The sequence below is a fragment of the Vigna unguiculata genome, chromosome 1 (assembly GCF_037176805.1).
Source record: "Vigna unguiculata cultivar grain cowpea cultivar isolate G323 ecotype 2 chromosome 1, ASM3717680v1, whole genome shotgun sequence".
Lineage (NCBI taxonomy): Eukaryota > Viridiplantae > Streptophyta > Magnoliopsida > Fabales > Fabaceae > Vigna > Vigna unguiculata.
The window spans coordinates 4,705,253-4,726,180 of NC_140792.1; the positions used below are offsets into that span (position 1 = coordinate 4,705,253).

At 31.2% G+C, this 20,928-nt stretch overlaps 2 protein-coding genes across 3 annotated transcripts; one reads left to right on the forward strand and one right to left on the reverse strand.

Moving 5' to 3' along the window:
- The first annotated feature begins 1,447 nt into the window (after positions 1-1,447).
- On the forward strand, positions 1,448-11,257 carry LOC114196166 (cinnamoyl-CoA reductase CAD2-like). 2 transcript variants are annotated; one of them, XM_028086722.2, is made up of 6 exons: positions 1,448-1,700; positions 1,815-1,984; positions 2,068-2,259; positions 2,371-2,533; positions 2,713-2,911; positions 11,026-11,257. In XM_028086722.2, exons 1-6 carry the CDS (start codon positions 1,538-1,540, stop codon positions 11,168-11,170), a joined length of 1,032 nt encoding a protein of 343 aa, XP_027942523.1. In that variant the 5' UTR covers positions 1,448-1,537; the 3' UTR covers positions 11,171-11,257. The 2 variants fall into 2 exon arrangements, with proteins under 2 accessions (XP_027942523.1, XP_085526368.1); XM_085670242.1 differs by lacking the exon at positions 11,026-11,257 and adding an exon at positions 3,341-3,534.
- A 3,651-nt stretch (positions 11,258-14,908) lies between these two features.
- LOC114181242 (cinnamoyl-CoA reductase CAD2-like) lies at positions 14,909-17,090 on the reverse strand. Its single transcript, XM_028067647.2, has 6 exons — positions 16,838-17,090; positions 16,554-16,723; positions 16,279-16,470; positions 16,005-16,167; positions 15,627-15,825; positions 14,909-15,155 (listed from the first exon to the last, which is right to left on the reverse strand). Exons 1-6 carry the CDS (start codon positions 16,998-17,000, stop codon positions 15,011-15,013), a joined length of 1,032 nt encoding a protein of 343 aa, XP_027923448.1. The 5' UTR covers positions 17,001-17,090; the 3' UTR covers positions 14,909-15,010.
- Between the last annotated feature and the right edge of the window lie 3,838 nt (positions 17,091-20,928).

Below are 20,928 nucleotides of genomic sequence, written 5' to 3' on the forward strand. Positions count from 1 at the left end.
AATTTTAAAGATAATAATCTATAATTATATATAAATATATACATTAACAACAAAACAAATAAAAAAGACAAATATAATCAAGTAGTAAATAAAATTAAGATGTGTGTCTCACTATAATAATAATAATAATAATATCCCGTAGTAATAATAACAATAATAATAATAATAATAATACAACAACAACTACGAGATACTCATTTTTTGTGTCATCTTTTATTTTTACAATTTTATCCTCTTAATTACTATTTGTTAAATTTCAATAATTCTTCATAATAAATAATTATTTTTTAATTTTATCCTTTTACTTATTTTAGTAACTATTTTTTAATTCAAATAATTACACAGACATAGAGATAAAATGAACAAAAAACAAACAAAAAGTGCGAGTAATATAGATATGATCTTGTAATAAATAAAAGTAAAATATGTGTGTAACTATAATAATAATAATAATAATACCACTATATTAATAATAATAATAATAATAATAATAATAATAATAATAATAATAATAATACAACTACATATATAAAGAGATAAACATCTTTGGTGTCTTTTTTAGTTTTTTCAATTTTGTCCTCTCAATTATTATATTTTTAATTTAAATAATTATTTATAATAAAAAAATAATTTTCAATTTTATTATTTTATTAATTTTAGTAGTTATTTTTTTGAATTAAAATAATTGTTCAAATATAAAGATAAATGAACAATAAAACAAATAAAAAGGATAAGTAATTGAAACATGATCGATACATAATAACTAAACATTAAATGTGTATCAAACCATAATAATGAAAATAAAAAAATAATAACTATTATGATAGTTATATTTCTTATTAATAATAATAATATTAAAAATTATAGTTAATAATAATAATAATAATAATAATTATTATTATAATTATAGTTAGAGTTGATAATAATAATTATTATTATAATATAATTGATAATAACAATAATAACTATATTATAATTGATAATAATAATATTAAAATAAAATAATTATAATTTATAATAATGATAATAATAATAACAATTATATTTATAATAATAATAATTATTATTATTATAGATAATAATAAAAATTAATATGTGGGTTAAAAATATAATATTTTCAGAATGCCAATTTTTAAAATTAAATATGATGGTAATAATAATAATAATATTTATAATAATAATACCTATAATAATATTATTTATAATTAATATTATAGTTAAAGTAATAAATAAATAAAAATTAAAAATAAATTGAATTTTTTATGATTTGAATCCGAATACTTTTGTATCAAAAGTTTAAAATAACGAAAAAACTAATTATTCGCATATTTAGAATCGCATAGCTAACTATGGGCTATAATTTAATTTGATCCGCATGGTTCGCGTTTTTTGCATGTCTATTTGCCTATGTATTTCTATCGAGCCATGCGCTCTTCCGAACAACACTTTGTTTCTTTTAAAACCTCAGTTTGAGATTCATTGAACATTGCACAAACTCAACACTCGGCTAAGAGCACAGAGCAGAAGAACATAACCCATGGAAGAGGAAGAGGAAGAGGAAGAGGAAAAAGTGAAAGTGGAAGATGAAATGGAAAAATTAGTGTGTGTTACCGGAGCTTCCGGTAACATTGGTTCCTGGATCGTCAAGCTTCTTCTACAACGCCGTTACAATAACGTGAGGGCCACCGTTCGCGACACAAGTACGTGTTTTTTTTTTGTGTTCTATAACTTTTGTTTTCGTCGGTGATTATTAGTGGTGATGGTGATGCATTACCATTTGGAAGATTAAAGATTGGATAATTTGCGATGTGCAGATGATCCCAAAAAGGTAAAGCACTTGCTCAGATGTGATGCCACGAAGGAGAGATTGAAACTCTTCAAAGCCGATCTTCTAGAAGAAGGTTCCTTTGACTCTGCCGTTGAAGGTTGTACCATTGTGTTCCACACTGCTTCTCACTTTTTCGAAGATGCCAAGGATCCACAGGTTTGTTTCGATTGCAATTCGATTTGTTCACTTGTTTCATCTGTGGCCGTATAATAATTTGTTTTCGCTTTTATGTATTTCAGACTGAGTTGTTGGATCCAGCTGTGAAGGGGACTCTGAATGTTCTGAAATCGTGCGCGAAATCGCCGACGCTGAAGCGAGTGATTCTAACTTCTTGTATTGCTGCAGTTGCGTTCAACGAGAGGCCTAAAAACCCTAATGTAGTGGTTGACGAGACTTGGTATTCTGACCCAGAATACTGTAAGAGAAATGGGGTATGTTCTGTTTCATCTCATAAACTTTCATTACATCTTAATCCTTACTACTATACTATATTATATCACCTTGTTCTTCACATTTCTTGCTATTTCTTATTTGTGTTTTAGTTATGGTATAACCTCTCAAAGACTTTGGTCGAAGATGCTGCCTGGAAATTTGCGAAAGAAAACAATATTGACTTGGTTATAATGAACCCAGGATTGGTTATCGGACCTCTCTTGCCACCAGTACTTAATACTAGTTCTGCTGCAATTTTGAATTTAATTAATGGTAATTACTATTTACTTTTTGATCCAACTCAAGCTATGTTATGGAAGTAATAAAAGAATAATTAAGGAAATAAATTAAAATGGAATATGAAAGGGAGGGATAATAGTTATGTTACGATATTTTGCTGAACTAATAATTCTTTTATAATTGAAGAAACTGTTCCATGTCCTTTGATACAGGTTCGCAAACATTTAAAAATGAAACTTTGGGATTTGTGGACGTGAGAGATGTTGCATCTGCTCATCTTTTTGTAATGGGGTATCCTGCGGGGCATCCTTCGTACAGTGGAAGATATTTACTAGTTCAGAGGGTGGCACACTACTCAGATATTGTGAAGATTTTACGTGGTTTATACCCAACATTGAAACTTCCGGAGAAGTGAGTATAATTATTTTCAGTTTCAAGATTGCATACAATTCGTGTAAAACCTGAACATCCATTATAATTTACTAAAATCAAAAAAAAGTTACTATACAACTGGTGTGGGATAGTATATCCTTTCTTAGCATGGGATTATATATGATGATGTTTTTCATACATGAATGGTCAGGAATAAAAAATTTTAAGTCTACCTTAATTATATAAAACCAGCTTAAATTAAGGTGAGGTTTTCATTCCAATTATATATTATAAAATTATTGTTAGCATATACAGAATATGATCCTAATATTAATTCTAACAATTAATCATAAGTTATATCACTCATTAACATGCTGTAAATTGTAAACAGAAGCATATCTGAATTAGCCATAATAATGATGTTCCCTTCTTTAGAGCACTACTGATCCATTGATCTTCTTCCTGTAGAGCACCCTTATTTTCCTTTGGTTTTCTCTCTTGATGGGGATAGAGAGAAAGGAACATGAACTTCAGAAGTACGTTATGTCTCTATATGCTCTCAGAAGGGGACCACAACCATTTTAAACTGTTAATTACTTAAGTTTTAGTATTTCTAATTTGACCCCTCATCAAATTAGAAATTACTTTATGGTCTCTACACAATATTTATTTTCATGACATATGCCTTTAGCCAAAACTTTAATTTAGTCAGATCACTTTATTATTTGGCTTAATAAATAATGGCTCTAACACATTTAATTATGTATCATATATATGCATGACCCAAAATTGCTAACAATCTCCCACTGGTCACAAATACATATGTCCTTACAATCTTATAAATGTGTTAGACTTTATGAGCTCAAAATTGTCATTATATTACTTGAGCATACTCCAAAAGTCCCGTCCAGTTTTTTTATTGCATCAATCGCAACTAAAACCAACAATGATCACTAATTCTGACACAACCAAATGACATGGATTCATCATGAAATGTGTAGCATGAAAAATTATGTGAAGGTGATTTGTACACACACATCTATTTTCAACTGGCCCAAACTTTAACTTAATGAGATTGATATAATAATCTTAATGTACAAAGTGAAATAATTAAAACCACATATTTATAGATAATCAAATATGTTTGAAAGTTCAATGTATGCATACAAGAAATTAAACATAGAACACAAAACATATGAAAATGTCTATCTCCCACTAAACCTCAGATTCCTCAAATTGTAAAACACTCATGTGAGCAACATGCTCATGAAAGACCTTGGGTGGAAGTCCTTTGGTTAGAGGATCTACAATCATGGAGGTTGTCCCTAAATGTTCTATGGAAATTTGCCCACTATGTACTCTTTCCTTAACAACTAGGAACTTAATGTCGATGTGCTTTGACTTAGTCGAACTCCTATTGTTGTTGGAATACAATACAGCTGATTTGTTGTCACAATATAACTTAAGTGGTCTTTCAATGCCTTCCACAATTTTCAGCCCTGTGACAATTTCTCAGCCATATTCCGTGATTAGATGTCTCAAAGCATGCTACAAATTCTGCTGCCATGGTGGATGAAGCTGTAAGGGTTTGCTTGACATTGCGCCAAGAAACTGCACCACCTGCCAACATAAAAATGTAACATGAAGTAGATTTCAAGCTATCTTGACATCCTGCAAAATCTGAGTCAAAAAACCAGTGATCTCCAACTGGTCTAACCTCCTGTATGTGAGCATATAACCTTTTGTTCTCTTTAAATATCTCATGGCGCTCTTTGCTGCTTTCTAATGGTCCATTCCTGGATTGCTTAAGTATATGCCTAGAACCCCAACTATGTATGCTATGTCTGGACGCGTACATACTTGGACATACATCAAACTCCCTACCGCTGATGCATAAGAAATCTTCTACATTTCCTCAATTTCCAAATTCCCCTTTGGGCACTGATTGAGACTGAACTTGTCTCCCTTAGCAACTGGAGTGTCCCCGAATTTACATTCATGCATGCTAAACCTTTTAAGAATTTTATCGATATACCTCCTTTGTGATAATCCTAAAATACTCCGAGATCGATCTCGGTGTATCTGAATTCCTAATAATACAAAGGAGGCGTCATCAACAACTTTCATTTCAAAATTCTTTGACAGAAATTTCTTGGTTTCGTGCAATATGTATATATCATTAGTGGCAAGCAGAATGTCATCAACATACAAGATCAGGAAAATATATTTGCTCCCCTTAAACTTGTGATACACACAATCATCAACAAGATTCATCTCGAAGCCAAATGACAGAATTACTTGATGAAATTTATGGTACCATTGACGGGATGTTTGTTTTAGTCCATAAATGAATTTTTTTCAATTTGCAAACCATATTCTTTAGGTCTCTTGACACAAAATTTTTTGGTTGCACCATATAGATCGTCTCATCAATGTCACCATTGAGAAACGCCGTTTTGACATCCATTTGATGAAGCTCCAAATCATAATGTGCAACAAGATCCATAATTGTTCTAAAAGAGTCTTTTGATGAAACTAGAGAAAAAGTCTCTTTAAAGTCAATCCCTTCTTTTTGAGTAAATCCCTTAGCTACAAGACGAGCTTTATACCTCTCCACATTACCTCTAAAATCCCGTTTGGTCTTAAATAACCATTTACAACCAATGGGTTTCACACCCTCTAGTAATGGAACAAGTTCCCAAACCTTATTGTCTTGCATGGATTTATACTCTTCACTCATTGCTTCAATCTATTTTTCTGAATTAGGATCATGTATGGCTTGACGGACGATGATTGGATCATCTTCCATCACACCATTGTTAGGATCTTCATTTTCTTGGAGAAATACAACATAATCATCTGAAATGGCACTTCTCCTTTCTCTCATGGATCTCCGCAAAGGTGTTGGCTCATGAAGCATAGGTTGTTGAGGATCTTGAGTTTGTTCTTCACGAATACCCAAATCATCTTGAGTATGGGGTTCATCGGCAATGTTTTGTGGAGGTTCCGAACTTACTTCATCAAAAGTAACTATTTGAATCAGTTCTGGAATTTTTACCGATTCTTCCTCCAAGACAAATTTCCTAATCTTATTCTTCCCCCAAACTCAATATCCTCAAAAAATGCAGCAGTCCCTATCTCAAAAATTGTCTTTAATGTGAGATCATAAAATTTATATCCCTTGGATCTTTCAGAATAACCAATAAAGTAACTACTTACTGTTCGAGAGTCCAATTTCTTTTCATTTGGCTTATAAGGCCTTGCCTCAGCTGGACAACCCCACACATGGAATTGCTTTAGACTAGGCTTTCGCCCAATCCAAAGCTCATAAGGTGTTTTGGTACCTGTTTTAGTTGGTACTCTGTTTAGAATATAAGATGTTGTCTTTAGTGCCTCCCCCTATAGTGACTCTGGTAAGGTGGAATGACAAATCATACTCCTTACCATATCCTTAAGAGTCTAGTTTCGTTTCTCAGCGGCATGGTGTACTGTGGGACAATTTCACATTCCTCTAGGTACTTGGCAAAAGGTCTTGGACGCTGTTCACCTGATCCATCATATCTGTCATAGTACTCACCACCACGGTCAGATCTAACAGACTTAATTTTTTTGTTGAGTTGATTTTCAACTTCAACTTTAAAAGATTTGAACACATCCAAAAACTGTGATTTTTCATGTATAAGAAATAAGTATGCATATCTTGAGTAATCGTCTATGAATGATATAAAGTATTGCTGACCATTCCATGAAGGTGTAGGAAATGGCCCACAAATATTCGTATGAATCAACTCTAAGACGCCTGAAGTTCTATATGCACCTAATCTCTCCGCTTTGGTCTGTTTGCCCTTAATGCATTAAAAACAAACATCAAAGTTTGTGAAGTCAATGGACTCTAAGATTCCATTTGACACAAGTCGTTTAAATTTATTTTTAGAGATGTGACCTAAGCGCTTGTGTCATAATGCTCCCGAGTGAGTATTGTCAATTTTACATTTAGTACCACGAGATTCTGTATTGAGGGTTTCATTATAGGTGGTCACAGTATCAAGCAAATATAGATTATCATAAGCCAAAAGTGAACCAGTTCCAACAATATTTGAATTAAAAGACAAATTGAATTCATTATTTCCAAATGAACAAGAATAACCTGATTTGTCCAAATAAGAAACTGAAATTAAATTTCGTCTAAATGATGGCACAACAAAAGTGTCTTTCAAATCCAAATAAAAATCAGTACATAACAATAATCTAAAATGCCCAATAGTCTCCACCTCCACCGATTTGCCATCACCAGTGCAATAAGGGCTTTTTGCCCCGGTCATTTTCTTCATTTTGCCTCGGGTCTGGAACCGAGGCATATTGGGGTGAGGCCAAAAGGTACCTCTTTTGGCCTCGGTTGTTACCCGAAACCATAAAGTCTCTTTTATGCCTCGGTTCTAACTGAACCGGAGCCATAGGTAAAAATATTTTTTTTTAATTAAAATTTTCACGAGACATGTCCCTCTGCACGTTCTTGATGATAGGTTTAACGGACCTCCGCGTCACCACCGTCATCCGCCTCATTCTCCTTCTCTTCTTCCTCCTCCTCCGCCTCCTCCTCCGCTTCCCTGCAATACAACATCACACCGAATCAGAACCCCGTCCCAGCACAAAGCTCTCACATTTCATCTTCCCCAAACGTTCACACCCAAGAACAAATCAGAAATAGAGAAACAGAGAGTCGGAGTCTCGGACAGGAGTGGTCGTTGTCGTGGCGGCCGGAGGGCTGGTTTCCTTGGTGCTCGCGGACCCAGTGTCGGTGGCTGGCGTGGTGGCAGCGAATGCGTGCCGGCGTCAATCGTTGACGTAGTCCCAGGCGAGCAGGGCCGCGCAGCCGTGAGAGGGATTAGGGTTTGCGTTGCGTTGTCCACCGTGAAGACTGTAGCGGCGGCGGTTCCGAGGGTGACGGAGACTCTGCGTTGCGTTGTTCTCCTCTTCGTAAACCAGTTCTTCCGTGAGGAGAGTGAGGAGAGTGTGCGCAGAGGGGAACAGTGAGTGTGGGGTGGTGGTGGAACAGTGAGGAGAGTGTGCGCAGAGGGGAAGAGTGAGGAGAGTGTTGTCGCAGAGAGAGATGGAGCAGCGGCGCGCGAGGAAGAAGTAAAGGAGATGCCCTAATTAAAGTATATGGCCTCGGTTCAATTAATAACCGAGGCATATAGCCCTATTTGGTCCCGGTTCAGTGCCACCCGAGGCCAAAGACGTAACCGCTAGTGGCATTTTTGAAATTTCTAGTCACCTTTTTGGCTTCGGGTCTATTCAACCGAAGCATATAAGGACCTTTTGGCACCGGTTTTTTTTGAACCGAAGCCTATAACCCCTTTTGGTTTCGGGCTTTTCTTGAACCGAGGCATAAAAGTTGCTTGAAATTGCAAAAATGTCACCGCGCCGTTATATGCTTCGGTTCCTTACCAACCGAGACCTATAAAGCGAGGTAAAAATGCAATTTTGCACTAGTGCATCTCCAACGTATATCCATCTTTCATAATCAGTTGGCTTCCGGTAGTTTAGGTAACCCTTCATAGAAACACTGATGTTAGTAGTTGCACCTAAGTCTAACCACCAAGTGTTACTAGGTACTGACGCTAAATTGACTTCAGAACAGACCAAAGTAAGAAACATACCTTCCTTTGCACGCCAAACATGATATTTGGCACATTTCTTTTTTACGTGTCCAGTCTTATTGCAAAAGAAACATTTGCTTTCCTGAGATTGTTTCTTTTGTTCTGGACCCTTAGCAGCTTCCTTCTTGGGATCCTCCGATCTCTTCCTTTTACCCTTAGCCTTTGAGGTGCTTGCAAAATCATCACCTTTTGTCTTGTCTTGCTTTAGTCTTTCCTCTTCTTGCACACAGTATGAAATAAGTTCATTAAGAGACCATTTATCCTTTTGACAATTATAAGATATTTTAAACTGATTAAACTGTGCAGGAAGAGAAATCAACACCAAATGAATGAGTAAGTCTTCTCAGAGTTCAAGCTTTAGTGCCTTGAGTTTGAAAACAATATTAGACATGCTCATAATGTATTCCCTGATATTTCTTTTGCCTTAATATTTCATGGAGATCAAGTTTTGAAGAAGAGTGCTTGCCTCCGCCTTATCGCTTTTTGCAAAGCGCTTCTCAATCTCAGCAAGGAATTCTTTGGCAGTTGTTATGTCTTCAGAAATAGTGCCCCTAAACACCTCCGGGATGCCACGCTTAATGATCATTATGCTCATGTGGTTTGAGCAATCCCACTTCTCATAATCCCTCCTTTGTTCTATACGCCGTAAGAGTAAGGGGTTGCTCAGTCCTTAACGCAAGATCTAGATCCATGCAGCCAAGAATAATTTCAATGTTCTCCTTCCAGTCCTTAAAATTTGTTCCATTGAGGATCGGAACATAATTCACATTGACAAATACAGAAGCAATTGTAGCTGTATATAAAAAAAGAGGAATTAACTTATTAAGCTCACATAATAAAATAAATCATTATAAATATATTCAAATAATGGTTTAACACATTCCAAGACACCCAATGCACCATTAATATCAAGTCTTTGGACAGTAATATCAACTGCTAGTGGTATCTTGTTGTAATGATCAAACATTGATAATAAAGCACGTCCAACAACAAACCAATCTTTGGATTAATTTATCATCGACAAAGCAAATTCTTATAATTATCACATGTTTATCATCACAAGTGTGTATACAATCCAGCCAAATATTAATCTTCCTTCGGATCAATCAATACCCGTATGAACTATCTACTCAAGAGAAGTCACTTTGATGACTTCTTGATTCAATTAACTCATTTAAAATTAAACAAAACTAGAATTTAATTATTTATTTATTCCAAAACCAAATATATTTATTTATATTTCAATAAATACTTATGTTCAAATATCTTAAACCCAAAATTCAAATGAATTAATTTAATTTAATTCAATTAGGGTTTTATCTATCTCCTTTACGAACGCACCATCGTGACTCATGTCGCAGTTTGCATATCCACCTCTGCGAACCATCACTGCACCTGATGCGAAACCCCACCGTGAGTAGCGCACATCCTCTGCAGCTTCACCACGGCCAAAAAACCAGGACCGCATTCCACCATCACAGACGCGAGCAGACCCACCATGCAGCCACCTGCGACAAGGAAGCACCAGCCACTACGATTCGAAAAACTGTCCGAGATGCGAGCTCTACGTCGCGCACCTGAGCCGCCATCGAAGAACCACCACCACTGGCGCTGATGCAAAACCCCTATCGTCGTTACAGTGAAAAACCACCACTGCGAATCAGATCGGCGCCGCTGCGAGCCACCTCCACCGCGATGTAATCCCACCCTCGACGCGAACCACCGCAACAGAGATTGCGCTCCGCTGTGACGATGACGCTGCCGGAGACGAAAAACGTCGATGAAAAACAGACCACCGCACCACATCATCTCGAGCCCACGCAAAGAAGGAAAACAGGTTCACCGTGAAAGAGAAAAACGAACCACCGTCGCACAGGAAGAAGATATCATGGTTCGCGCAGGAATTAAAAAAAAAAAAGGTTTGGGGTCACATACTAATTTCAAATCATGTACCTGAATTAGCCATTATTATGATGTTCCTTGCTTTACTGATCTTCCTCTTCCTCCCGTACCCGTATTTCTTCTACCTTTGGTTTTCTCTCTTGATGACGATAGAAAGAAAGGAATAGATAATTGAAAAGTAAGTACATTATATCTGTATATGCTTTCAGAAGGGGACCACAACCATTTTAAAATGTTAATACTTTTAGTATTTCATCACTTTATTATTTGGCTTAATAAATAATGGCCCTAACACATTTAATTATGTGTCATATATATGCATGACCTAAAATTCCTAACAATGATTTTATATCTAGTCGATGTAAGACTTCCAATATAATTTCTCAAATTGAGGTATATACATCTCATGTGTGAGACTATAAATGAGTGGTCCAATAACGATCCGATTGTGTGTGGAACAATATGTTCAAAAAATCTGGTTAGGATAGAGTCTAACCTCACTTTGATATTATGTTTTATAAGTAAATAGTTGAAGCTTGTCTTGGGTTTGATCTTTCTAATATCGTTTTGCTCTGTCAACAATATTACCAGGTGTATAGATGATAGGCCATATGATCCAATCTTCCAGGTTTCGAAGGAAAAATCAAAGCGAATGTTGTCTTACCCTTTTTCTTTCGAAAGAAGTCTCAAGGATACTGTAGAGAGCTCGAAGGAAAAGAAGTTTATCAAATTTTAAGTTGTTTCCCTTCAAGAAGCGTAGAAACCTTCTTTAGTTGTTCACTTGGCTTCTTATGCTCATGCATGAATATTATATATCAGAACTGTTATTTGCCATTCGTACTCTAATTTCTTATTTTAATATCTAAATTTATCTCAAATACCACACAGAAAGTGTCTTTGACGGGAAGAAAATATACATGGTTTGTGGTTTAGGCCTATAAATAGTTTGGCTAAGAGTAGAATAAACAAAATGATAGTATTGGGTGAATGGTAGTAAATAATTAGCACTTGACAGACATATATTTCATATCAATGGGTTCTCTAAGCCGTTTGGGCTACTGGATGTGTGTGAGAGGATATGATGAATTAGTAAAGAATTGGTGGAGCAATTATCCTAGAAAGGGATGTCGACTTTTTCCATTTTAAAGAAAAAATTGGAATGATTAAAGCAAGATTCAAATATTTGGAACAAGGTGGAGTTTGTATATTTAAATCATTTAAAGCAAAACATTATTAAAAATCGGAGAATTAGATTATCATGCATATTAAATCGGTCTCTTTGATGTTTCTTGTGAACCTTAGTTTTCTAATTCCTTCATCACATATTAATGTTTTCATGCTGATTATCTATGCTATAATATTACTTTATGATTTTGCATAAGTACTTCAATTTCAATATCACATACATTGATTATCATGCAACGTACTGTTGATTTTACTTGAAAGCAAATTATATTGTTTGATATAACTAGTATTCTTAACGAGATGAAAACAATTGTTCTTTCACATTAGAGAATGTCGTGAGAAAAATAGATAAAATATGAAAGAGAGAAAATAAAAGAAATTCTTTAACATAAATTAAAATATATAAAAATGGAAGGAGAATGTGAATAGTAATTCATGATGGATGAATTGTAAAAGTAAAATTCTACTCATCTTTTAACAAACTTAAATTTAAATTTGGTTCCTATATTTAAATTTTTTATTATATTTTTCTATATTTTTCAAATAGAGTCAATTTGGTCTCTTTTCTTAGATTAGTGTAAGTGACATTTAAAGAACGACGATTTGGCAATCTGAAATAGACATGTATCATATTTTTCAAAACTTAAGTTGAATTGCATACTTACACATGACAATGTTGTCCCTTTTAAGGCGTTTTAAAAAGTCAAAATTGTATTAGTGACAAAATAAAATATTTAAATTTTAGTTTCTTCATTACTTTATTTTTCTAAAATATAAATTATTTATTTCAGTCATTATATAATGAATACATTTATCTAAATGTTGTGTCGAATTTGAATATTGTGGACAAATAAGATCCGACTAGGAGAAGAGATCCCACTAAAGGAGGCTAGCCAAATTTCTTGTTGGCAAAACAAGAGGATTTGTGTTACAAGATTTTGATTGATAATTACAAGGAACTTCAAGCAAATATTGGATTTTTTTTTATATGTAATTGTGTAAGCCTTTTATAATAAGTCTAGTGCATAAAGTGGGTTTGCTTATTAAGAGTTCAAGGGATTGACTCTTAATAAGGAAATTTAGGCTCATTCCACTAAGGAATTAGGGTTTGAGTAGATTTGTGGGTTGACATTACCATATTGATGTAGAGAATGTAAAATTGTATATGCATGAGAACGAAGTAAGTGAGTTCTAAGCTCGACAATATCAATTCATATCATTTCTAATATCTTCCATTCGCTAAGTGCCTTTAACTTCCAAAGTTCATCTTTAATCATTTCTGCACAAATTTTCTTTCTTACATGAAACTCAAAATTATATATTCATTCTTTAGTTTAAATTAGTTATTAATTGTACTATTGATTAGTATTACACGAGTCTCTTAGAAAATGATATTCTAGTCTCATCGGTTGCTACTTGCATGACCTGGTACGTTTGTCGGAGTTTTAACATATAATGACTAATTATTTTTTGTCACTAAATTTAGTCATTATTTAAAGTTTTTCTTGTAGTAAAATGAATTTAGAACAACATATGAAAGACATCTTATGAACATCGTTGACTTTACATGGAGTGGAGCGATTTGGTACTAATTCCATTACTAGATTAATTTTTTACATAATTAGTAATCTGATATTTACTTTTAGATATATATTTTATATATTTTTAATACAATTGAGTCTCGGTATTTGTTAAGTAATCAATTTGGTCTCTTTCACATTAAATTGATATTATAATCAAAAATTAAGTTATCCTCTACTATGAAATTTCTCTGTGTTTTGTTTTCTTCCTTAATCTTTCTCCACCTTCCTTCACCACACCTCCAACTCTCACCACCTCACTTCCAAACAACATCAATTTAATAAAAGGGTTAAATTAATTTTATTTAATGAATATTATAAAAAAATATGTAGTGCTCAATGTAAATCATAAATCTAAATATAGAATCAAATTATTAATTAATTTTTTATAATATAATTAAAGTTAAAGAAAATACTACTTTTTTCATATAATTTATTTAAAAAAATAGTACAAAGACATAATTTCATCCACGTATAATTTTAAATAAACTCTAATAATATTACATGAAATTTAAATATTAAAATTATACTTTATTTAAATATATTATTTTAATTTCTCCACATATCTAAGATCAACAATTGATCAGAAAATCCATAGAACAATGTGGACCCAGCGCTACAGGAGCATGTTAGAGGGGAACAGTAGGTGCAGGAAACCACAGAAGTAGAAAACCTGTTGCAATGCATGTTACAACGGTTACCTAAAACAAAGAACCGGAGTTTCACCGAGTGGAAAAAAGTTCGTTCAAATTTGATTTTCAAAACGAAAATCTTGAGACGACAATGCTTCCAACCAAAAAAGAATAAAGGTTTAAGTTTCTTAACACATCAGTAAAATTTTACTTTTACAATTCACCCATCATCAATTACTATTCACATTCTCCTTCCTTTTTTATATATTTTAATTTATGTTAAAGAATTTCTTTTATTTTCTCTCTTTCATATTTTATCTATTTTTCTCACGACATTCTCTAATGTGAAAGAACAATTGTTTTCATCTCGTTAAGAATACTAGTTATATCAAACAATATAATTTGCTTTCAAGTAAAATCAACAGTACGTTGCATGATAATCAATGTATGTGATATTGAAATTGAAGTACTTATGCAAAATCATAAAGTAATATTATAGCATAGATAATCAGCATGAAAACATTAATATGTGATGAAGGAATTAGAAAACTAAGGTTCACAAGAAACATAAAAGAGACCGTGGAAACAAAAGAATTTTGCCTCGATATCTTCTTTTCAAATCTTTGTTATATATAAATTCCGCCCGGTTAAAAAACCCCATCTTCCTCGTCCAATTAATTTAATTCTCCGATTTTTAGTAATGTTTTGCTTTAAATGATTTAAATCTACAAACTCCACCGTGTTCCAAATATTTGAATCTTGCTTTAATCATTCTAATTTTTTTCTTAAAATGGGAAAAGTCGACATCCCTTTCTAGGATAATTGCTCCACCAATTCATCATATCCTCTCACAAAAGCTACACATCCAGTAACCCAAACGGCTCAGAGAACCCATTGGTATGAAATATATGTCTGTCAAGTGCTAATTATTTACTACCATTCACCCAATACTATCATTTTGTTTATTCTACTCTTAGCCAAGGCCTAAAACACAAACCATGTATATTTTCTTCCCGTCAAAGACACTTTCTGTGTGGTATTTGAGATAAATTTAGATATTAAAATAAGAAATTAGAGTACGAATGACAAATATCAGTTCTGATATAATATTCATGCATGAGCATAAGAAGCCAAGTGAACAACTAAAGAAGGTTTCTACGCTTCTTGAAGGGAAACAACTTAAAATTTGATAAACTTCTTTTCCTTCAAGCTCTCTACAGTATCCTTGAGAATTCTTTCGAAAGAAAAATGGAAATACAAAATTCGCTTTGATTTTTCCTTCGAAACCTGGAAGATTGGATCATATGGCCTATCATCTATGCACCTGGTAATATTGACAGAGCGAAACGATATTAGAAAGATGAAACCCAAGACAAGCTTCAATTATTTACGTATAAAATCATAATATCGTACTGAGGTCACAGTCTATCCTAACCAGAATTTTTGGACATATTGTTCCACACATAATCGGATCGTTATTGGACCACTCATTTTTAGTCTCACACATGAGATGTATATACCTCAACTTGAGGAATTGTATTGAAAGTCTCGTCTTGATTAGATATAAGATAATTTCATAATATATAATTAGAATACAAACCTCACTTAATTAGAAGCTGATTTTATACGATTAAGTTAGACTTAAGATCATCATATATAATCCCATGCTAAGAAAGGATATACTATCCCACACCAGTTGTATAGTAACTTTTTTTTGATTTTAGTAAATTATAATGGATGTTCAGGTTTTACACGAATTGTATGCAATCTTGAAACTGAAAATAATTATACTCACTTCTCCGGAAGTTTCAATGTTGGGTATAAACCACGTAAAATCTTCACAATATCTGAGTAGTGTGCCACCCTCTGAACTAGTAAATATCTTCCACTGTACGAAGGATGCCCCGCAGGATACCCCATTACAAAAAGATGAGCAGATGCAACATCTCTCACGTCCACAAATCCCAAAGTTTCATTTTTAAATGTTTGCGAACCTGTATCAAAGGACATGGAACAGTTTCTTCAATTATAAAAGAATTATTAGTTCAGCAAAATATCGTAACATAACTATTATCCCTCCCTTTCATATTCCATTTTAATTTATTTCCTTAATTATTCTTTTATTACTTCCATAACATAGCTTGAGTTGGATCAAAAAGTAAATAGTAATTACCATTAATTAAATTCAAAATTGCAGCAGAACTAGTATTAAGTACTGGTGGCAAGAGAGGTCCGATAACCAATCCTGGGTTCATTATAACCAAGTCAATATTGTTTTCTTTCGCAAATTTCCAGGCAGCATCTTCGACCAAAGTCTTTGAGAGGTTATACCATAACTAAAACACAAATAAGAAATAGCAAGAAATGTGAAGAACAAGGTGATATAATATAGTATAGTAGTAAGGATTAAGATGTAATGAAAGTTTATGAGATGAAACAGAACATACCCCATTTCTCTTACAGTATTCTGGGTCAGAATACCAAGTCTCGTCAACCACTACATTAGGGTTTTTAGGCCTCTCGTTGAACGCAACTGCAGCAATACAAGAAGTTAGAATCACTCGCTTCAGCGTCGGCGATTTCGCGCACGATTTCAGAACATTCAGAGTCCCCTTCACAGCTGGATCCAACAACTCAGTCTGAAATACATAAAAGCGAAAACAAATTATTATACGGCCACAGATGAAACAAGTGAACAAATCGAATTGCAATCGAAACAAACCTGTGGATCCTTGGCATCTTCGAAAAAGTGAGAAGCAGTGTGGAACACAATGGTACAACCTTCAACGGCAGAGTCAAAGGAACCTTCTTCTAGAAGATCGGCTTTGAAGAGTTTCAATCTCTCCTTCGTGGCATCACATCTGAGCAAGTGCTTTACCTTTTTGGGATCATCTGCACATCGCAAATTATCCAATCTTTAATCTTCCAAATGGTAATGCATCACCATCACCACTAATAATCACCGACGAAAACAAAAGTTATAGAACACAAAAAAAAAACACGTACTTGTGTCGCGAACGGTGGCCCTCACGTTATTGTAACGGCGTTGTAGAAGAAGCTTGACGATCCAGGAACCAATGTTACCGGAAGCTCCGGTAACACACACTAATTTTTCCATTTCATCTTCCACTTTCACTTTTTCCTCTTCCTCTTCCTCTTCCTCTTCCATGGGTTATGTTCTTCTGCTCTGTGCTCTTAGCCGAGTGTTGAGTTTGTGCAATGTTCAATGAATCTCAAACTGAGGTTTTAAAAGAAACAAAGTGTTGTTCGGAAGAGCGCATGGCTCGATAGAAATACATAGGCAAATAGACATGCAAAAAACGCGAACCATGCGGATCAAATTAAATTATAGCCCATAGTTAGCTATGCGATTCTAAATATGCGAATAATTAGTTTTTTCGTTATTTTAAACTTTTGATACAAAAGTATTCGGATTCAAATCATAAAAAATTCAATTTATTTTTAATTTTTATTTATTTATTACTTTAACTATAATATTAATTATAAATAATATTATTATAGGTATTATTATTATAAATATTATTATTATTATTACCATCATATTTAATTTTAAAAATTGGCATTCTGAAAATATTATATTTTTAACCCACATATTAATTTTTATTATTATCTATAATAATAATAATTATTATTATTATAAATATAATTGTTATTATTATTATCATTATTATAAATTATAATTATTTTATTTTAATATTATTATTATCAATTATAATATAGTTATTATTGTTATTATCAATTATATTATAATAATAATTATTATTATCAACTCTAACTATAATTATAATAATAATTATTATTATTATTATTATTATTAACTATAATTTTTAATATTATTATTATTAATAAGAAATATAACTATCATAATAGTTATTATTTTTTTATTTTCATTATTATGGTTTGATACACATTTAATGTTTAGTTATTATGTATCGATCATGTTTCAATTACTTATCCTTTTTATTTGTTTTATTGTTCATTTATCTTTATATTTGAACAATTATTTTAATTCAAAAAAATAACTACTAAAATTAATAAAATAATAAAATTGAAAATTATTTTTTTATTATAAATAATTATTTAAATTAAAAATATAATAATTGAGAGGACAAAATTGAAAAAACTAAAAAAGACACCAAAGATGTTTATCTCTTTATATATGTAGTTGTATTATTATTATTATTATTATTATTATTATTATTATTATTATTATTATTAATATAGTGGTATTATTATTATTATTATTATAGTTACACACATATTTTACTTTTATTTATTACAAGATCATATCTATATTACTCGCACTTTTTGTTTGTTTTTTGTTCATTTTATCTCTATGTCTGTGTAATTATTTGAATTAAAAAATAGTTACTAAAATAAGTAAAAGGATAAAATTAAAAAATAATTATTTATTATGAAGAATTATTGAAATTTAACAAATAGTAATTAAGAGGATAAAATTGTAAAAATAAAAGATGACACAAAAAATGAGTATCTCGTAGTTGTTGTTGTATTATTATTATTATTATTATTGTTATTATTACTACGGGATATTATTATTATTATTATTATAGTGAGACACACATCTTAATTTTATTTACTACTTGATTATATTTGTCTTTTTTATTTGTTTTGTTGTTAATGTATATATTTATATATAATTATAGATTATTATCTTTAAAATTAACCTTAGTATTAGCATTGACATTAATATTTATAACTTAAACATTATTATTATTATCATTAGTTTGTTATTATTGGTATAATTATTATTATTATTTTTATTATTATTATTCATAGTGGTGTTATTATTAGAAGTGTTTTTTCTTATTATAAAAAATGTTATTATACTAAATACTTTGGTAAATAGCTTTTTAATCTTTTAAAAAATTTACAATTTATAATTTATACTAATATTAGTATTACTATTTTTAGTGATTAAATAAATATAATAACAATTATATTATTATTTTAAAAATATTTGAAATAAAAAAAATTGTGCGTATATGCATCGTCATAGACTATTATAATTAATTCGTAAAATCAATTAATTGCACCACATTTTAATATTAATTTTATTTATTATATTTAAAACCTAATTTACTATTTATTACTTTAATAATAACATTTACAACCATATAACTTAATTTCTATGATATTTATTATTTTATTTTTATATTATTACTATTGTTATCAATTATAACTATTATTATTATTATTATTAAATCTAACTATAACTATAGTTATTATTATTTTTAATTATAATTATTATTATTAACTATAATTATTATGGTCGTTATTATTATCAACTAGAAATATTATTATCATTATTATTAACTATAATTATTTCTATTATTATATTACTATTATTATTATTATTATTATTAAGAACTATAATTATTATAATAGTTACTAGTATAAATATAGGCGTGATAGGCGCTATCATGCGTGTGTGTATGCATTTTTTTTAAATATGCGTAATATTTTATTAGTAAGTAATGATATTGTAATGTTATTAAGTTAATATATAAATAAAATTATATTTATTAAAAATAAAGTAAAATATATCAGAACAGATGAGAGAATAACAATTGACAAAATAAAGATAAAAAAGAAGAAGCATAAATAAACGGTTTTATAAAAAAAAAAGCTTGTAAATGTAATATTTAATTTTCAAAAAATTAATAATAAATATATTTGAAGGGTAAAATTGGTATTTTTAAATGTGGGCACAAAAAAAAAGAATCATCTTTATATATTGTTATAAATTATTATTATTATTATTATTATTATTATTATTATTATTATTATTATTATTATTGTTATTGTTGTTGTTGTTGTTTTTATTATTATGATTAAATGCACATTTTACTTTTACTTACTACGTAGGGATCATGATTATATATATTTGAACAATTATTTCAATTCAAAAAATAGTTACTAAAATTAGTAAAATAATAAACTGAAAAATATTTTTTTATCATAAATAATTACTTAAATTTAAAATATAATAATTAAGAGAATAAAATCGAAAAAAAAGACACCAAATATATTTATCTCTTTATGTATATAGTTGCATTAATATTTATTATTATTATTATTACTATTATCATTTTTATCACTACGAGATATTATTATAGTGGTATTATTATTATTATTATTATTATTATTATTATTATTATTATAGCAAGGAGGGGAGCTTTGGAAAACAAGGAAAAATTCATTGGAATTGTTTGAAGCTAAAACACCAGGTAAGGGGAGCTGCACCTAATTGATTAATGTGTGAATAATTCATGTTTTGGTTGTATGTTGAATGCATGAGAGTCTTTTTCTTTAATTTTTGATGTGAAAATCATGAGATTCACATATAACTGTGTGTTATCGAGATCACGTGATTAAACTGTACACAAATGAAATCTGAAAGCATAATTGGGGTCTTTATGTGCAATTGGGGGATTGGGTTGAATTAGTGGTGCAACCTAGTTCTTTCCGCATAACCTGATGCGGTGTTAAAAAAAAACATATCTGTGATCTATTTCGTTTTGTGTGTTCTTACATTTTCATTGGTGGCACTGCAAGGGTAGAATTAAATAAATAAGTTTTTTTCTTTAATAGGTTCAAGACAATGGTTATTTTGATGGGACACTTTCACCTAACCCTTGGTGCTCTCTCTAATTTTACGTGTGGTGACTTATGACTTGCAAGCCTTTTTCGTTTCAAATAAAGTAACCAAGCAAAACCACTTTAGTACACTAAAAGGGGGTCTATGAATTTTCCCATGGAAAGTGTCAGTACGTGTGGATTCCTTGTGTGGCCATGAATCCAAGTTCTTTCTTTTATTCTAGTTGCGGGTCCCATTAGTGTTTAAGATGTATTAAAGTAGTATTATATTGTCCTTGATATTTGTGTGGTTTATACCTTTTACAATGCATATACAATTTACATGATGGATGGATTACGTAATTTCAAAATGGAAGTCATGGTTCACTTTGATTAAAAATGGTATATTATAAGTATTATTATTATAAGAATAATATGATTGAGTGGTAAATGATTGAGTGCAGGAGAGTAGTTTT